The sequence below is a fragment of the Camponotus floridanus genome, unplaced genomic scaffold, assembly GCF_003227725.1.
Source record: "Camponotus floridanus strain SB8 unplaced genomic scaffold, Cflo_v7.5 scaffold156, whole genome shotgun sequence".
Lineage (NCBI taxonomy): Eukaryota > Metazoa > Arthropoda > Insecta > Hymenoptera > Formicidae > Camponotus > Camponotus floridanus.
In genome coordinates, this window is record NW_020229277.1 from 316,852 (window position 1) to 330,723 (window position 13,872).

The 13,872-nt window shown below is 34.6% G+C and overlaps 1 protein-coding gene across 4 annotated transcripts in view; it reads left to right on the plus strand.

Moving 5' to 3' along the window:
* The window catches only part of LOC105249744 (Down syndrome cell adhesion molecule-like protein Dscam2), a 161,438-nt gene that overhangs the window by 118,908 nt on the left and 28,658 nt on the right, over nt 1–13,872 (plus strand). For all 4 annotated transcript variants that reach the window (XM_025406816.1, XM_025406817.1, XM_025406818.1 and 1 more), the window contains 3 exons: nt 1,704–1,953; nt 10,558–10,702; nt 11,683–11,945. In XM_025406816.1, the coding sequence (XP_025262601.1) occupies nt 1,704–1,953; nt 10,558–10,702; nt 11,683–11,945 (658 nt within the window). The remainder of the gene's footprint in view (nt 1–1,703; nt 1,954–10,557; nt 10,703–11,682; nt 11,946–13,872) is intronic.

The following is a 13,872-nucleotide window of genomic DNA, read 5'->3' on the forward strand; positions in this document are numbered from 1 at the left end:
GAACGATGGTTATAGCGATTAAGTATGATTGCCAATGAAATTACTATGGCTTAGATATAACATTGGATAGCAGAAATATCTTTAAAAAATATGTTACATTTTTCAAAACAGATAATATGTATAATAATATGTATAAAAATAAGAGATACAATGATGAAAATGTGAAAAATAAAAAGAACTTTTGTATTTTTTATAATCTACTATATATTTTATATATACTATATTGAAAATATAATATAATTGAACATAAATAATATATATTTTTATGGTATAAAATACAAATATAGATATTTAACTTTTATGGGGTATGAAATTTATATATTACACTATACTAGTTTCTTGGATTTATAATATCTATTTCGCTTAAGCATCTTGTTAAATCAGCCCGATTTTTCATTAATTAGCATCTCAATTACATTGATACACTCTGCAAAAGAGAAACGCGATGGTCAAAGGGCGGATGATTAAATTAGCTTCCCGAATGCGGAATTGGAAATTCCATCGGGTCACTTGGGTTAATTGTACGAACGCGTTCGTCCAATTTCTAATTCAATATACGTCGACTATGTACTCGGACTTCTCGATGCGCTTACAACATTACATTTCAATGTAATGCTGGCGATACACGAAATACGTATGGAGATCATATTCCGACCTTCCAATTATTTGGATTGAATAATTGATAGTTAAAATTTTTTTTATTATTTCAGAATTAAGGATATAACTTGAAGTCGTGTTTTTATGTATATTTTTATATATATTTATATATTTTTTTATATATATTATTATGTGCAATGTTATTTTTGGAAATTAAATGGAACGATGGAACGTTTGATAATGGACGATTTCTGCCTTAAAAATGTAAATTATATATGTAATTTTTCGGTGAAACAATCGATCGTCAGCGACGTATGTTTTTTTAATTTCTAAATATGATAACAATATTTTTATTCGCATATTTAAAATAATGGAAAAATAATGAAAATTTATTTCAAAGAGATTCAATTATTTGTGTATTATTTGTGTATGTATTATAGAATATATTTTTATAATTTTTTTGTATTGAAAAACATTTAAAAATATTAAACATTTCAGAAATACTAAATTAAACAAAATTAATATGACAGATAGAGGTTAATAAAGGTAGTTATCTTTTTTTTATCGAATAAATTCTATGATATATTAATAGTTATATAATATCTATGATATATTAAAAGTTATATAAGTTATTATGATATATTAACAATTAAATAATTAAAACAAAATTACCACCAATAAGTTATTAATTATATTAACTGTTAGGAAAGATTTTTTTGAAAAGGTTTTTTGTTAATTTTGACAGAAAAATGAAAATTTTGATCACTTTAGATAAATAAAAATGCTGTCATTATATCCAGCGACTTCAATATATATTTTAAAGGAATCTATTTTAATATTTCTTTGTAAATCGCAATTTTATATGCCATTTTATATATTTTAAGAGAGATAATATTGAAATTCATATATAATGTTATACATGCATATGTAATCTACACATATGTACATACATTACATATATTACGTATAACGATATAATTCTATATTGTAAATATTATATTATTCCAATATCGTGTATTTTATCAAGAAATATTAGCAAATATCATATTACATTTTATCATATGTTATACAATACTATAATATAACGTATTTCTTGTGAATATTAGGTGACTGTGGATCTAGGGAAGGATGCGGACTTTCAGTGTTCCGTCACTGGTCAGCCACATCCGGTAATCTCATGGGCGAAGGACGGTCTTCCTATACGCGAAGGATCTTCGGGTAGAAGCAAAATTACGGGTAACGATGGCTCGACGTTGCACATATCTTCTATCGTACGGGACGACAAAGGGATGTATCAGTGTTTCGCCAAAAACGATTACGAGATGGTGCAAGCCACGGCCGAATTACGTTTGGGAGGTAAACTTATTCGATTTTTATATTTTCTTCACGTTCTTTTGTGCGAATAGGGTCTCTTATTCTTGTAAAAATAGTCTAACGTAAAAACTATTAATTATTAACATATAAACTATTAATTATTAACATTTGGATAATTGACAGTTTCAATTAATCATGAAATTTTAAAGAGTATGAATCGCGCTTAATAAATTAAATCAACGTTAAAAAATTAAGAGCTAAAGTATATTAAATTTATGAAGAAAGATTCTCTTTAAATTAGAATAATTTTATTCGAATGCGATATTTTATTCTCATGAAACAAGTCGCTAATCTAAAAATCATTAATCATTTTTCAGTCATGAAACTTTAAAAAGTATAGATTCCGTTAATAAATACTAAATGGTAAATTCCAGTATTAAAAAATTGAAAGAGAAAATGTAATAAATTTTTAAAAATATTGTATTTTCTTATTAAATTAAATTAATTTCTTAAATGCTTTTATGAAGCGTACTAAAGTATAAATTAATTTTATTTATAATTATATATAATTGTGCGACATATATGTAAGACATACACGCGAGTGCAAATTACTACCTGCAATTTTTTTTTCAAATTTTTCTTTTAATTTCTGCTTTCTGCCTGAAACATAAAAGCTGAGAGATGCTCGAGATATATTTGCAGTAATATAATGGGTGTGTTTAAAGTACCATATACGAAACTCGATGGTTAAGCACGAGCTCGGGCGAGCATCCGCGCAACTTTGGCAAAGTTTTATGAAAGTTTCCTCCAGAAAATAATAAGGCTAAATTAAGACTATTAACGGTACACCATTAACTGGTAGGAGACTCTATTGCCAAAGTTTTGTCTCTTCTTTCCCTCTTTTTGCGATTTTTCGCAGTTTTTATCGATCGCTTTAACGTATAAGTCCACTAAATATACCGACTCATTGCCCGGAAACCCCCTTATTAAGTTACTAAACGACGACGTATTTTTAATTAAGGATGACCTTCTTCATCAGCACGGTACGTTGAGCTTTTACTATTCAATTACGTACTAGCACGATGAGAAACATGAAATGGCGATAGCAATCAATTTGTATCAGAATACAGAGACAACTGAAGGATAAATTTTTCGAAAATATTTCTCTATCTGTAACAAAAATTGATATTTGCCAATATTTGCAAGAATACAGTTATAAAGTGAATGAATTTTTATGGGGATAGGAGAAAAATGAATAAAATAAATTCATTTATTTTATGATTTTATTTCTGCTATTATCATACAAGCACACATATGATGTTAACAATTTAAAAAATGTATTTAAAAAGAAGAAACTGTCAAAAATATTGTATAATATTTTCTTTATTTCTTGCATCAACTGTAAAGTTAGTTTTTGTGAAGAAAGTATTATTTATCCTGAGTCATGGATTAAATTCAAATTTGCCGTTCGAGAGTCAAAAGTTCCCGTATCTAGAGAAGTGTTCGGAGGCGGGAATTCTCGCGAACGTATATCAGACCCTTTCTCTTACCTCTCGTACCTTCTTGGACCAAGCTCTCGTTCAATAGATGCAATCGAATTCCTTCATCGCTGCAAGTCGATTGTTCCGAACTTGGCTGTTCTCGTAAGCGACATGCCCGTACATTCGCATACGGATCGACCGTGGAAAATAAGGGCGCAAGTTAGAGGAATAGCCCGACCGCTGAGAGGTTGACGGGGTGAAATGTGCGGGCTCCGAGATAAAAAAGGGGGATGAAAGGGGAAGAAAAAGCGGGGAAAATGCTTAACGAGGGCGATGCATAATGGAGAAAGGGGAAATCCACTAGCCGGCGTGCCGTGAAATAAATACGTGCCATTTGTCTTAGTCAAAGGAGAGGGGGGAAGAGGGGGAGAGGTCGGTCGACCGGAGAGAGAATGGAAGGAGAGCATGAGAGGGAGAAAGGGAGCGAAGACCGCGCGAGAATCGCGGGCGAAGACGAACGTGGCAACGTGGACGAATATTCCGACGTCGTCGTCTTCGTCGTCTTCGTCGTCGTTCTTCCACACGTACTCTTCATCGTCTTTAAAACGGCGTTGGCAGAGACGATGGCGGTGTTTTCGTGCGACATAATCCATTACCTTAAACGACCGCTGTCGCTTTCTCGACCGTCTTAAGATGCCTGTGCACACGAGGCGAGCGAGGACGGATGCGAACCTTCGGACCTTCGCATTAGTTTTCGCCGTCTCCGTGCCGTTTGAATTAAAAGGATTATAAATAGGGTGAGACTCGGTATAGAATATTAGTCGCGGTTATTCGAAGAATTTACGGCGAGCATAAAATTTAATAATTTATATAAATGGACTTTGAAAAAGTTACGCTCGAAATATAAACCTTAGAAATTTTTAAGTCTTTATCAGTTCGCTCGAAATTTTTCATTTATATGGGTTCCTAAGATTGGAAAAAATTAAAATCTTTTTAATAGATTGTAAGCTTTTTTATTTTAAGCAAATATCTCGAGTAATCGTCAAATTTTGAGGAAATATTATTTATCGATATTCTGTTTTCGTGACGACTTGTTTAAACAATAAGTATGTTCGATAAAGTTAATTCATCAAAATTAAAGCTCTCGTTTGTAACTGCATTTGATGAATCGGATCATCGCGTATGAAATTCGCAAACAAAATTCCTGGAATATTTTACTTTTTCGTGTAAATGGAACATATATAAAAATATTCCACTGATTGTTTTTATCGCAATTAAACGATATCCCAATGGAAAAAGCTGCTGGCAGCAGGTCGGAAAGTGGAACGATGAAACGGAGATCGCGCTTTAAATCGCCAGCAGGAGCAGCAGCAGTTAACACATACGCACACACATACACACATGCAGCATTTCCTTGTTCTCGCAAAAAATGAGCAAAAATAAATTGTTCCAAGTGCAAAATACATATAAACTCGCAATTATACACTTATGAATCGTGAATTTCGCGATGACATTCTTACCTCTCGATGTTCGCGTAAACGTGCAGATATATCGCGATACATTTACTCGATTCGTCTGATGCGGAAATCGTTGTCGCGCGCGTGAGAGATACTCTAATGAGTAATTTACGAGTTCGTTTTAATGCGATTTCCAGTGCCGCGTGCGTCCTCGTCGTCCTCGTCGTCGTCGTCGGTGTCATTGTCGTCGTCGCGATGTGAAATGCGAAATAATTGGACGGCCCGGATAAGCCTCTTATGTAACAAAAGAGGAGAATCAAAGAGGCGAGGTTCCATAACGATCATAAATCACGCGACGAAGGAACGAGGGGGATAGAAAAAATACATACATATATATATATATATATATATATATATATATATATATGTTACACGAGAGAGAGAGAGAGAGGGGAGGAGGGATTTGTCGCCGATGGTATTTTTGCACAAAGGATTCGCACGATGAAACGCGCGGGGAAAACTGCTGATCTACGCGATGAAATAGGTACTTTTGAGAGCGAGCCAAATGAGAACGTAACTGAATCAGCATCGCCGCTAAAAGCAAAGTTCTTCCCACTCTGCGATTGTAACTCTCGACTGCCGATGTTGTAAGAAAGACGAAATAACGCGCGCTTATACTCATTTACGTAAATCGAATGCTGCGCTATTATCGTAGTTTTATTATTGTCCTTTATGCATTACTAGATCGAAAGAGAGAAAGAGAGAGATTGCTTGCTCCGTGTAATGAGATTTAGAAGATCCACAATTGAATCTCTTTGAGAAAGAAAACTGTTTACTCAAGAACACACAATAAGAATTTTTACAAAAATTCTTTATATTTCTTAAATATCTTTATATACAAATATTTTGTGTTTTATAAATATAAAATCATTATATATTTAATTTTAAATATTTGAAATATAAATATAAAATCGCGTAAAATTGTTACGAAGCAAAAGATGAGAAGACGTTTCACAGTCTCAAAATGTATTACAACTTCGTGTTTCTATTCTTACAAGAAATTCTAGAACGAAAAAATCATTATATATTTAATTTTAAATATTTGAAATATAAATATAAAATCGCGTAAAATTGTTAGGAAGCAAAAGAAAAAGACTAAGAAGATGTTTCACAGTCTCAAAATATATTACAACTTCGTGTTCTATTCTTACAAGAAATCATTAAAACGAAAAAATCATTATATATTTAATTTTAAATATTTGAATTATAAATACACGAAAAAATCATTATATATTTAATTTTAAATATTTGAAATATAAATATAAAATTGCGTAAAATTGTTCCGAAGCAAAAGAAAAAGACTGAGAAGATGTTTTACAGTCTCAAAATATATTACAACTTCGTGTTTCTATTCTTACAAGAAATTCTAGAAAACGAAAAGATTATTTTCGTCCTCTATAAAACGGTAGATTGAAGATGACATCGTACTAAAACGCTTTACTGTAATTTTGTATCGACTAATATATCGAATCGAGCATCTCTCCTGTCCTCTTTATCATCTTTCGCATCCGCTTTATGCGCCTTAATCGAAGGCTACCGCCGCAACACTCGATTAAAGCTAAAATCGCGAGGATCAACCTGAAGAAAATCGGAAATATTATGCGAAGTGTTTTCAGTGCCTCTTAAAATAAGAACGAAATAATAATAATGGAGAATCTTATCGTTGCTCCGAGATATTGTTACTGTCATATTCACATTCGATAATCTGGGTTAATTAATAAAATTCACTTAACGATTTTCTGTCTCTTTCGGGGGGGCGGGATCACGGGCACAATGCAGACGGAGAGGACAGCTTTAAATCGCGGTTGCTACTAATCGACATTGATGTAATAGGGTCTCGGGCTAAGTTGCGCTCGGATGGTCGGGGGTTAACTAATCCCGGATTAATGATTCGCTGTGTCATATTAGATTAGAGTAACAGAGTGTTATATGCGTACGGAATACTCTCATTATAGTTGATCCTCGAATCTATATTTATTTATGATAGCGCGTAAAATAATCGATATTTAAATTCCAAGTATCGGATATAAATATGTCAAATGAAATGATTGTTCGATTATCACAGAAATATAGATTGAAATAATGAGACTTAAAATTGATGTTTTCTTTTCCTATAGCATTAATGTTTCATTAGCAATTTATTTGACAAAAGTAACAAATTTTAGACAAAAGTCACACCTTTCTGAATTTGTGAATGTTTTAATTAATTTTCACAAAAATCTAATTCAATCTATTTATCATCGTCTGTACGTCGATAATTTTTTTTTTAGCAATATTTGCGATGCCCTTTACGCGCCAGCAATATAACCCGATATTAAATACTGGAGCGTCAAATAATTTTCCGGTCCTGATTCTGGCAAACTTCCACTTTGTTGACGACGCATCGTCGAATCGGCAGCCCGGTCGGGATAAATAACGAGGAGTCGCGATGGATCGCGAGCAACGTTCAGTGTTTGCATGCATTAATGACACAAAGCTCGATGTGTAATAGCCTGGCGCGAAGCGATTGTGCGGACGCGGATGACGATGCGGGATCGCGTTGCCTAGTCGTTGCTACAAATCTGTCAGGGATTATATACCGATCCACCGCGCGCACGAATGCGATACACACGACACGATCCGCCAAAACTAATGGAAACGTTTGCGTATCGATGGACGAGAAGCGTGTGATTCGATGACGAGCCGAGAAAAATGAAAAGTGCCGGAAATGATGTCTCTTCTTCCGGAACAAGATCAATCTCAATATTTTTCAGACTCGTTCGGAGTCGATTAACTTTTATTAAAAAATGCTCCGGTCCTCCTCTCTCTAATAGCTTTCGATTTTATATAAGCACGAGCAAAAATAAGCTTTCCCCTAAAGCAGAGCGCGTCTCTTTATTTAATGTAACTAAAAGCCTCTGGAATCGCTAGTTACACGCGTATAAATTATGTACTTGACGTTTTATTAGCTGAAGCCACCGATACGTTCAAGAGTCGACACGCACATTTTGTGCCCTGCTTGATGAAATTGAAAGAGGAAAGGCAGCTCACATCGGAAAATCGTACAATTTCACTTCCTTTCACAAGTTTACATCTCTTTCGAAGTCAATCACCCTCCGTACGTTACTTCGCGCGCAAGAATCAATTCTGCTCTTCGGAAATGCATCACTCGACATGGCACTTGAGCAATTCCCAACCCGCGAATTTCCATCCATCGGGAAAACCGGAAACGGCCGCGTCGACGAAAGCGCAGTCGGTCGGTCCGCGCTGACGACGCTCGCTTGCAACACAATGATGTCGGTGTTCGCGCGCGCACTACGAGATAATGCGAGGACGCGAGAACCCCCCGCGAAACCCGGGGCGTGGCACGCGTGCAATGGCGCATTCTGATTTACGCCGTAAAGCAAACAGCCGCGGCTCGAATCAACCAAACTACCCCGGCCACGTTGCCCCCATCCAGCCGCCCCCGCCCCGCCGTTTCTCCCCCGTCCCTCGCTCTCCGCCACCCCTACCGGTTTATTGTCGGCTCTATAATTTGGGGTTAATTCACCGGGCGGCACTCGAGTTCAGGCGTCAAACCGCAGATCGATAGTTCCGCCTGCGCGCACCGCGGGGCTTGTCATGTAAATGTTGCGTGCATAATACCCTCTGCCCTTCTCCCCCTCGTCCTCCTGCTCTCGTCTTGCGACCCAGGGCCATTTCGACGACGATGCCCGCCGCAGGCGGCCAGGCGAACCCTTCGAAGCGCATCCGCGTCGCGATGCACCTGATTTCAGGTACGCGCTCGACGACACGTACGTCAACATTCCGGCAGAGATTCAGCTCGAACAGGAGCTACGTTAATGAAATAGTCTGAAAATTGCTCGGAATCTCGGCTAATAAAGAGCGATCTTTAAAGTCGTGATTTCATCCGACGTTTGAGTCCGCAATGCGAGGAAGAGATCTTCGGTGAAATGAAATTTTCAGATGAAATTGATTATAATAGTGTCATTATTGTGGAATTTAATTTTTAAAATTATTGTTATTACGCTTGCTTACATTTGCACATTTTTTTATGCTACCTCGTGCCCCAGTATTGCGGTTGTTTAGAAACACAAGCTTGTTTGTGCGCAAGTAACAGTCTGAGAAATTCTTCCTCCCTCTGTTCCTCTCTCTCTTTCTCTCTCTCTCTCTTTGACGGCACAATTTGAGGAAAATCCCGACTATCGCACGGAGATTTCCTGTGAATATTCCCACTGTTGCGCAAGTTATATACAGGGTGGATTTAGATTGAACTACACCAAGCATGCCGCAATTTCGAAATTCCTGCAGTTGCACCAAATCGCGTGCCAATGCGATTCGCGTGTGGTAATGTTATTCAGTGTAACGTAAATAAACATTTTTTACATAAAATTGCAATCTCTCTTTGATTACTGTTATAGATTTTTGACGGATATCTCTCAAAAATTTTATTAATATTTATAAAAATCTATACAATCAGATGTAATTATTAAATGTCAATAACTTTAAAACGAGATATCCTCAAAGATTTTATTATTGATACATATGTATAAATCAATACAATCAGATGTAATTATTAAATACTAACAGTTTTAAAATAGAGTATCCATGAAAATATAATAAAATTGTTAATATTATTATAGAAAGTTTTAATTATTATATTTGCAAATTAATTTAATAAATGTAACATTCGAAATATATCACGTCAAATATAAAAAATGTTGAAAAGAATGATTCAAGATTTACAGAATAAATAATATTTACTAAGAATAAAATTTAATAAAAAAATTTAGTAAACAAATTAGATAGAAAAATTAATTTTGGCAAAAAATTAAAAGCATTTTTCGGGTCTAAAGCAAATTATTTATTTGTTTCTATTTTATATCACATATGATGTGAAGAAACAAAGCGTTAACTTATATATCTTTATTTCGATATTTATAAAAGATGTCCTCCTTTTATTTATACACACGTTTTATATCAGGGAATACAAAATATACCTGTTAAAATGAAGAGAAATTCTGATGGAATTTTTGAAAGAGTTTGCAATTCGTGATACGGATATATAGATGTATAATAAAGCATGTGTACAAATGGAAAAAAGATACTTAAAACATTTTTTATAGTTTGCTTAATAAACATGAGAATAAAAGAAGAAGTAAAAAAAATTTATTTTCACATTACATGCGATAAATAAAAGCAACTAGATCACTAACTTTATATCAAAATAAAAAATCATTCAATTGTGACAGAATAGATTTTTCCATCTATGTTTCGACTTAATGATTACTATGTTTCCTACAAGCCTTTATTGTCCAACACCTTGTATAATTAAAATAATATATATTACGACAATAATCACGAATCTAAGTAACTCAATTAAAGCAAAATTAAATTTTGAATTTAATCATATGATTTTTAATTTTTGATAATTATAATTATAATTATAAAGTTGATATATAATTTAAAGTTATTAAATTGAAAATTATAATTATAAAAATATATTTCTTGAAGCACTTTTATGTAAAATACTTTTTGTACGTAAAATACTTTTTGTTTTACGATTTTGTTTATATGTCTTCCCTTTAAAATAATAATAAAAATGCAAAATAATTTTAATTCATAAATAAGCATCTCTTTAATAACTCTGAATTTCTATCATCGTCTAGATGCAGCACCTCAACTTCTATACAAGTTCATCGAGCAAACGATGCAACCGGGTCCCTCGGTGTCGCTCAAGTGTATCGCGATGGGCAACCCTACGCCGCATTTCTCCTGGACACTGGATGGGTTTCCCCTTCCACAAAACGATAGGTAGGACGACTAGTTTGCCTCGCAGGAGCCTTCGTCTCTTCGAGCGATTGATAAAACGGGTGTGATGCAGAATCCCCGATTTATTCTGTAACCGTTTTTCCCTCTCTCATTCTTTCGCCAAACGGAACGATTATGGCACCAAAAATCGACGAATGATGTACGCGGATTATTCGCGGTTATTAACCTTAGGGTATTACACGGGAGATCGTCGTGGGAACTCGGTTTGGAAGCGGGATTTCCATCTGACGGATCTCGTGGGAGTGCCTCGATAGAACCCCGCGGGCTTCGATTCTCTGAACCAATTGAGAGGAAAATTACCAATCACGCTGTTCAGTCTGGACGTTTTTAAAAGCCGACCAAATTCCGAAGAGCGATGGATTTAACGGGCGTTCGCATAAAGTCGAGCAGACGGTCGATAATCCCGCGGGCCCAATGATTATCGCCGCAAGCGAGTCGCGAGAAGAATGATTTTGTTGAAAAAGGGGATGTTTCTGGAGATGAAAGTCTCCTTGCTAGAATTGAGACTGACTAATGTGAGAGATAGAATCTTAAGTTAAACCATGTGTCACGCGTGTAAAAATTTGAAATATTAATTTAAGTTATATTAGTTAAGTTTGATTATTAATTAAGTTTGATCCATAATATTTTATTTATCGATAGATAGATATATGTATAATAGATAAATGTGCAAGATTATTTTTGTTCTGAAAAAGATGCCAACATGTATTTTTTCGGATATATGACATCTCTATTTCGAGACGAATGATTTTGCGAAAATTTATCGCTTCAAGTTACTCGCACACACCTAACGTTGATGAACGATAAAAGATTCTCTCGACGAACCGTCGGCAATATTGATTTACGCTTCCCGTTGGTTCAGCAAAAAATTTTCGATAATTCTCCCGGTCGACGGAAGATCGCCGTGCATAGCCGGCAGATACGGTAGGTAGATTAGTAAAACAGCGGTGATTTGCTTGCAGATTCATGATAGGCCAGTACGTGACGGTACACGGCGACGTGATATCCCATGTGAACATAAGCGCGGTGCGGGTGGAGGACGGTGGTGAGTACAGGTGCTCGGCGGTGAACCGCGTCGCGAAGGTGCATCACGCGGCCCGGCTCAATATTTACGGACTGCCTCATGTGCGACCCATGGGCAACTATGCTGCCGTGGCCGGCGAGACGACTGTCATCAAGTGTCCCGTCGCGGGTTTCCCGATCGCCAGTATCACCTGGGAAAAAGGTTCGTCATCAATCATAATTTTCCAAACGATCAATATTTTTTTTTTAATTTTTTCTTTTATTTTTTTTAATAAGTGTATGCTAATCGAATGAGTGGGGGTGCCGTTGTAATCTTTATCTTATTATTAAATATAATGAAATTATATCACATACGAAGAGAATAATGTAAAATATTGGCGAATATAATTTCAATTCGTTTAACCTGTTCAAGTGGTAGAAAGAATGAAAGAGATGATAATATTGCAAAGGTATATTTTCATACATTTTTAATAAAAGAAGAAGTGAGCCGCGGATTGAAAACCCCTGGTATAGATCGAAGAAGATGAGATTTTTCGCAATACGATTCTTTCATTGACAAGATCTTTGCTTTACTATTTTATTACGTACCTTTAGCTCCCGATACTTCGGAATCTTGGGGTTTCTGCAAACTTTCGCGTCTATCACGAAATTGAATTATTCAGTTATTCTTTCGATATTAAAAATCGTCTTTCAACGTCAAGTGGAAAATCTTTTATTCCAATAACGTAGTAGAGAGAAAGAGACACGTACACTTGTATATTTCATGTGTCATATTTATATTATATTTCCTGTAAAGTATTGTGATGCGATTCGACAAAAGTCACAGTGTCATATCTAGAGATGTAAAAAGTCCGTTTCTCTTTTCTAACAAGAAATAAATGTAGAAAAAATAAATTTGATTTTCCTCATTATTTTAATTTTAATTTTAAAATTATTTTTTTAAAATTAAAATTAAAATAATGAGGAAAATTTCTTGTTATAATTAAAAAACTCCCAAGTCCTTATATTTCAAATTTATCTACTTTCGAAAGTAATTTTAATGAATTAATGACACTTTTATCACAAATCACATCAAACACGACATGATTTTCAGTTAAATGTATACATTAAATTTTTATTGTACATCTAATTAAAATTATCCGAATTATGTCATGTTTGATATTTTAATCACAAAAATATTATTAATCCATTAAAATTATTTAACAAAAGATTAATTATAACTATAGAGTTTTAGTTTTTTTATTATATTAAAATAATAACTGAAGTATATTTTTGAAAATTACAAACTGCATTTTTGTATTTTTAATAAAAAATTCAAGTTTAATTTTGATTTATGTTTGGAGCGTATATCTAATTAAAAATAGTAATTACATAACTATATAGCTATTAGGATGTAATTTATATTGAAAGTAATAGTATTTCAAATCTATCATTTAAAAATCAGAAATGAAAAATTAACTTGTAATAATAAAAAATATAAAAGTATTTGAAATATAAAAATATTGAATATTTGAAAAAAAAACAATAAAATTTTGAAAAAAAAAATGAAGTTGCTTTTTTACAAAAAAAAATCGTGTTTTGTAAAAAATAAAGCATTAGGTTTCTTTTTCTATTTACATTTTCTAGCCATATTTTGCAATCAGCCTAAACGATCGCAAAATCTTAAAATACATATACAGCACTATTTTCTAAAATAACCGGTGATTGATTCCTCGATTATTGATTTGCTTCTCGCATTTAGAAGTTGCACAAATATTTTAGGCAGACTTGATCGAGTGAGCTGCGAACAAAACCGCTTTTTCGCTCTTTTCGCTTTAATAAAGTCTTCCGATCTTTACGCGGCGCGTCTTTTATTTGCTCTGACTGGATGATGGAATTAAACGCTCGCGGAGATTAAAATATTCGAGATGCTGCAAAGGATGCGTAAAGAAGTTAACGGCAGCGTCTTCGACTCCAGCGGGAAGGTCGCACTTCGTCGGGAAAATTTCCTTCGTCTGCCTTCGGGAGATCTTTAGGAAGGAGCCCTTTCCGCGTCCCTCGGGTTGGCGTGTAATCCCGAGAAAAGGGTGGAAAACCTTTTTATTTCGATCGAGGTCGCGAGTCGTCCCGAAGCGACGAACTTCGGGCGC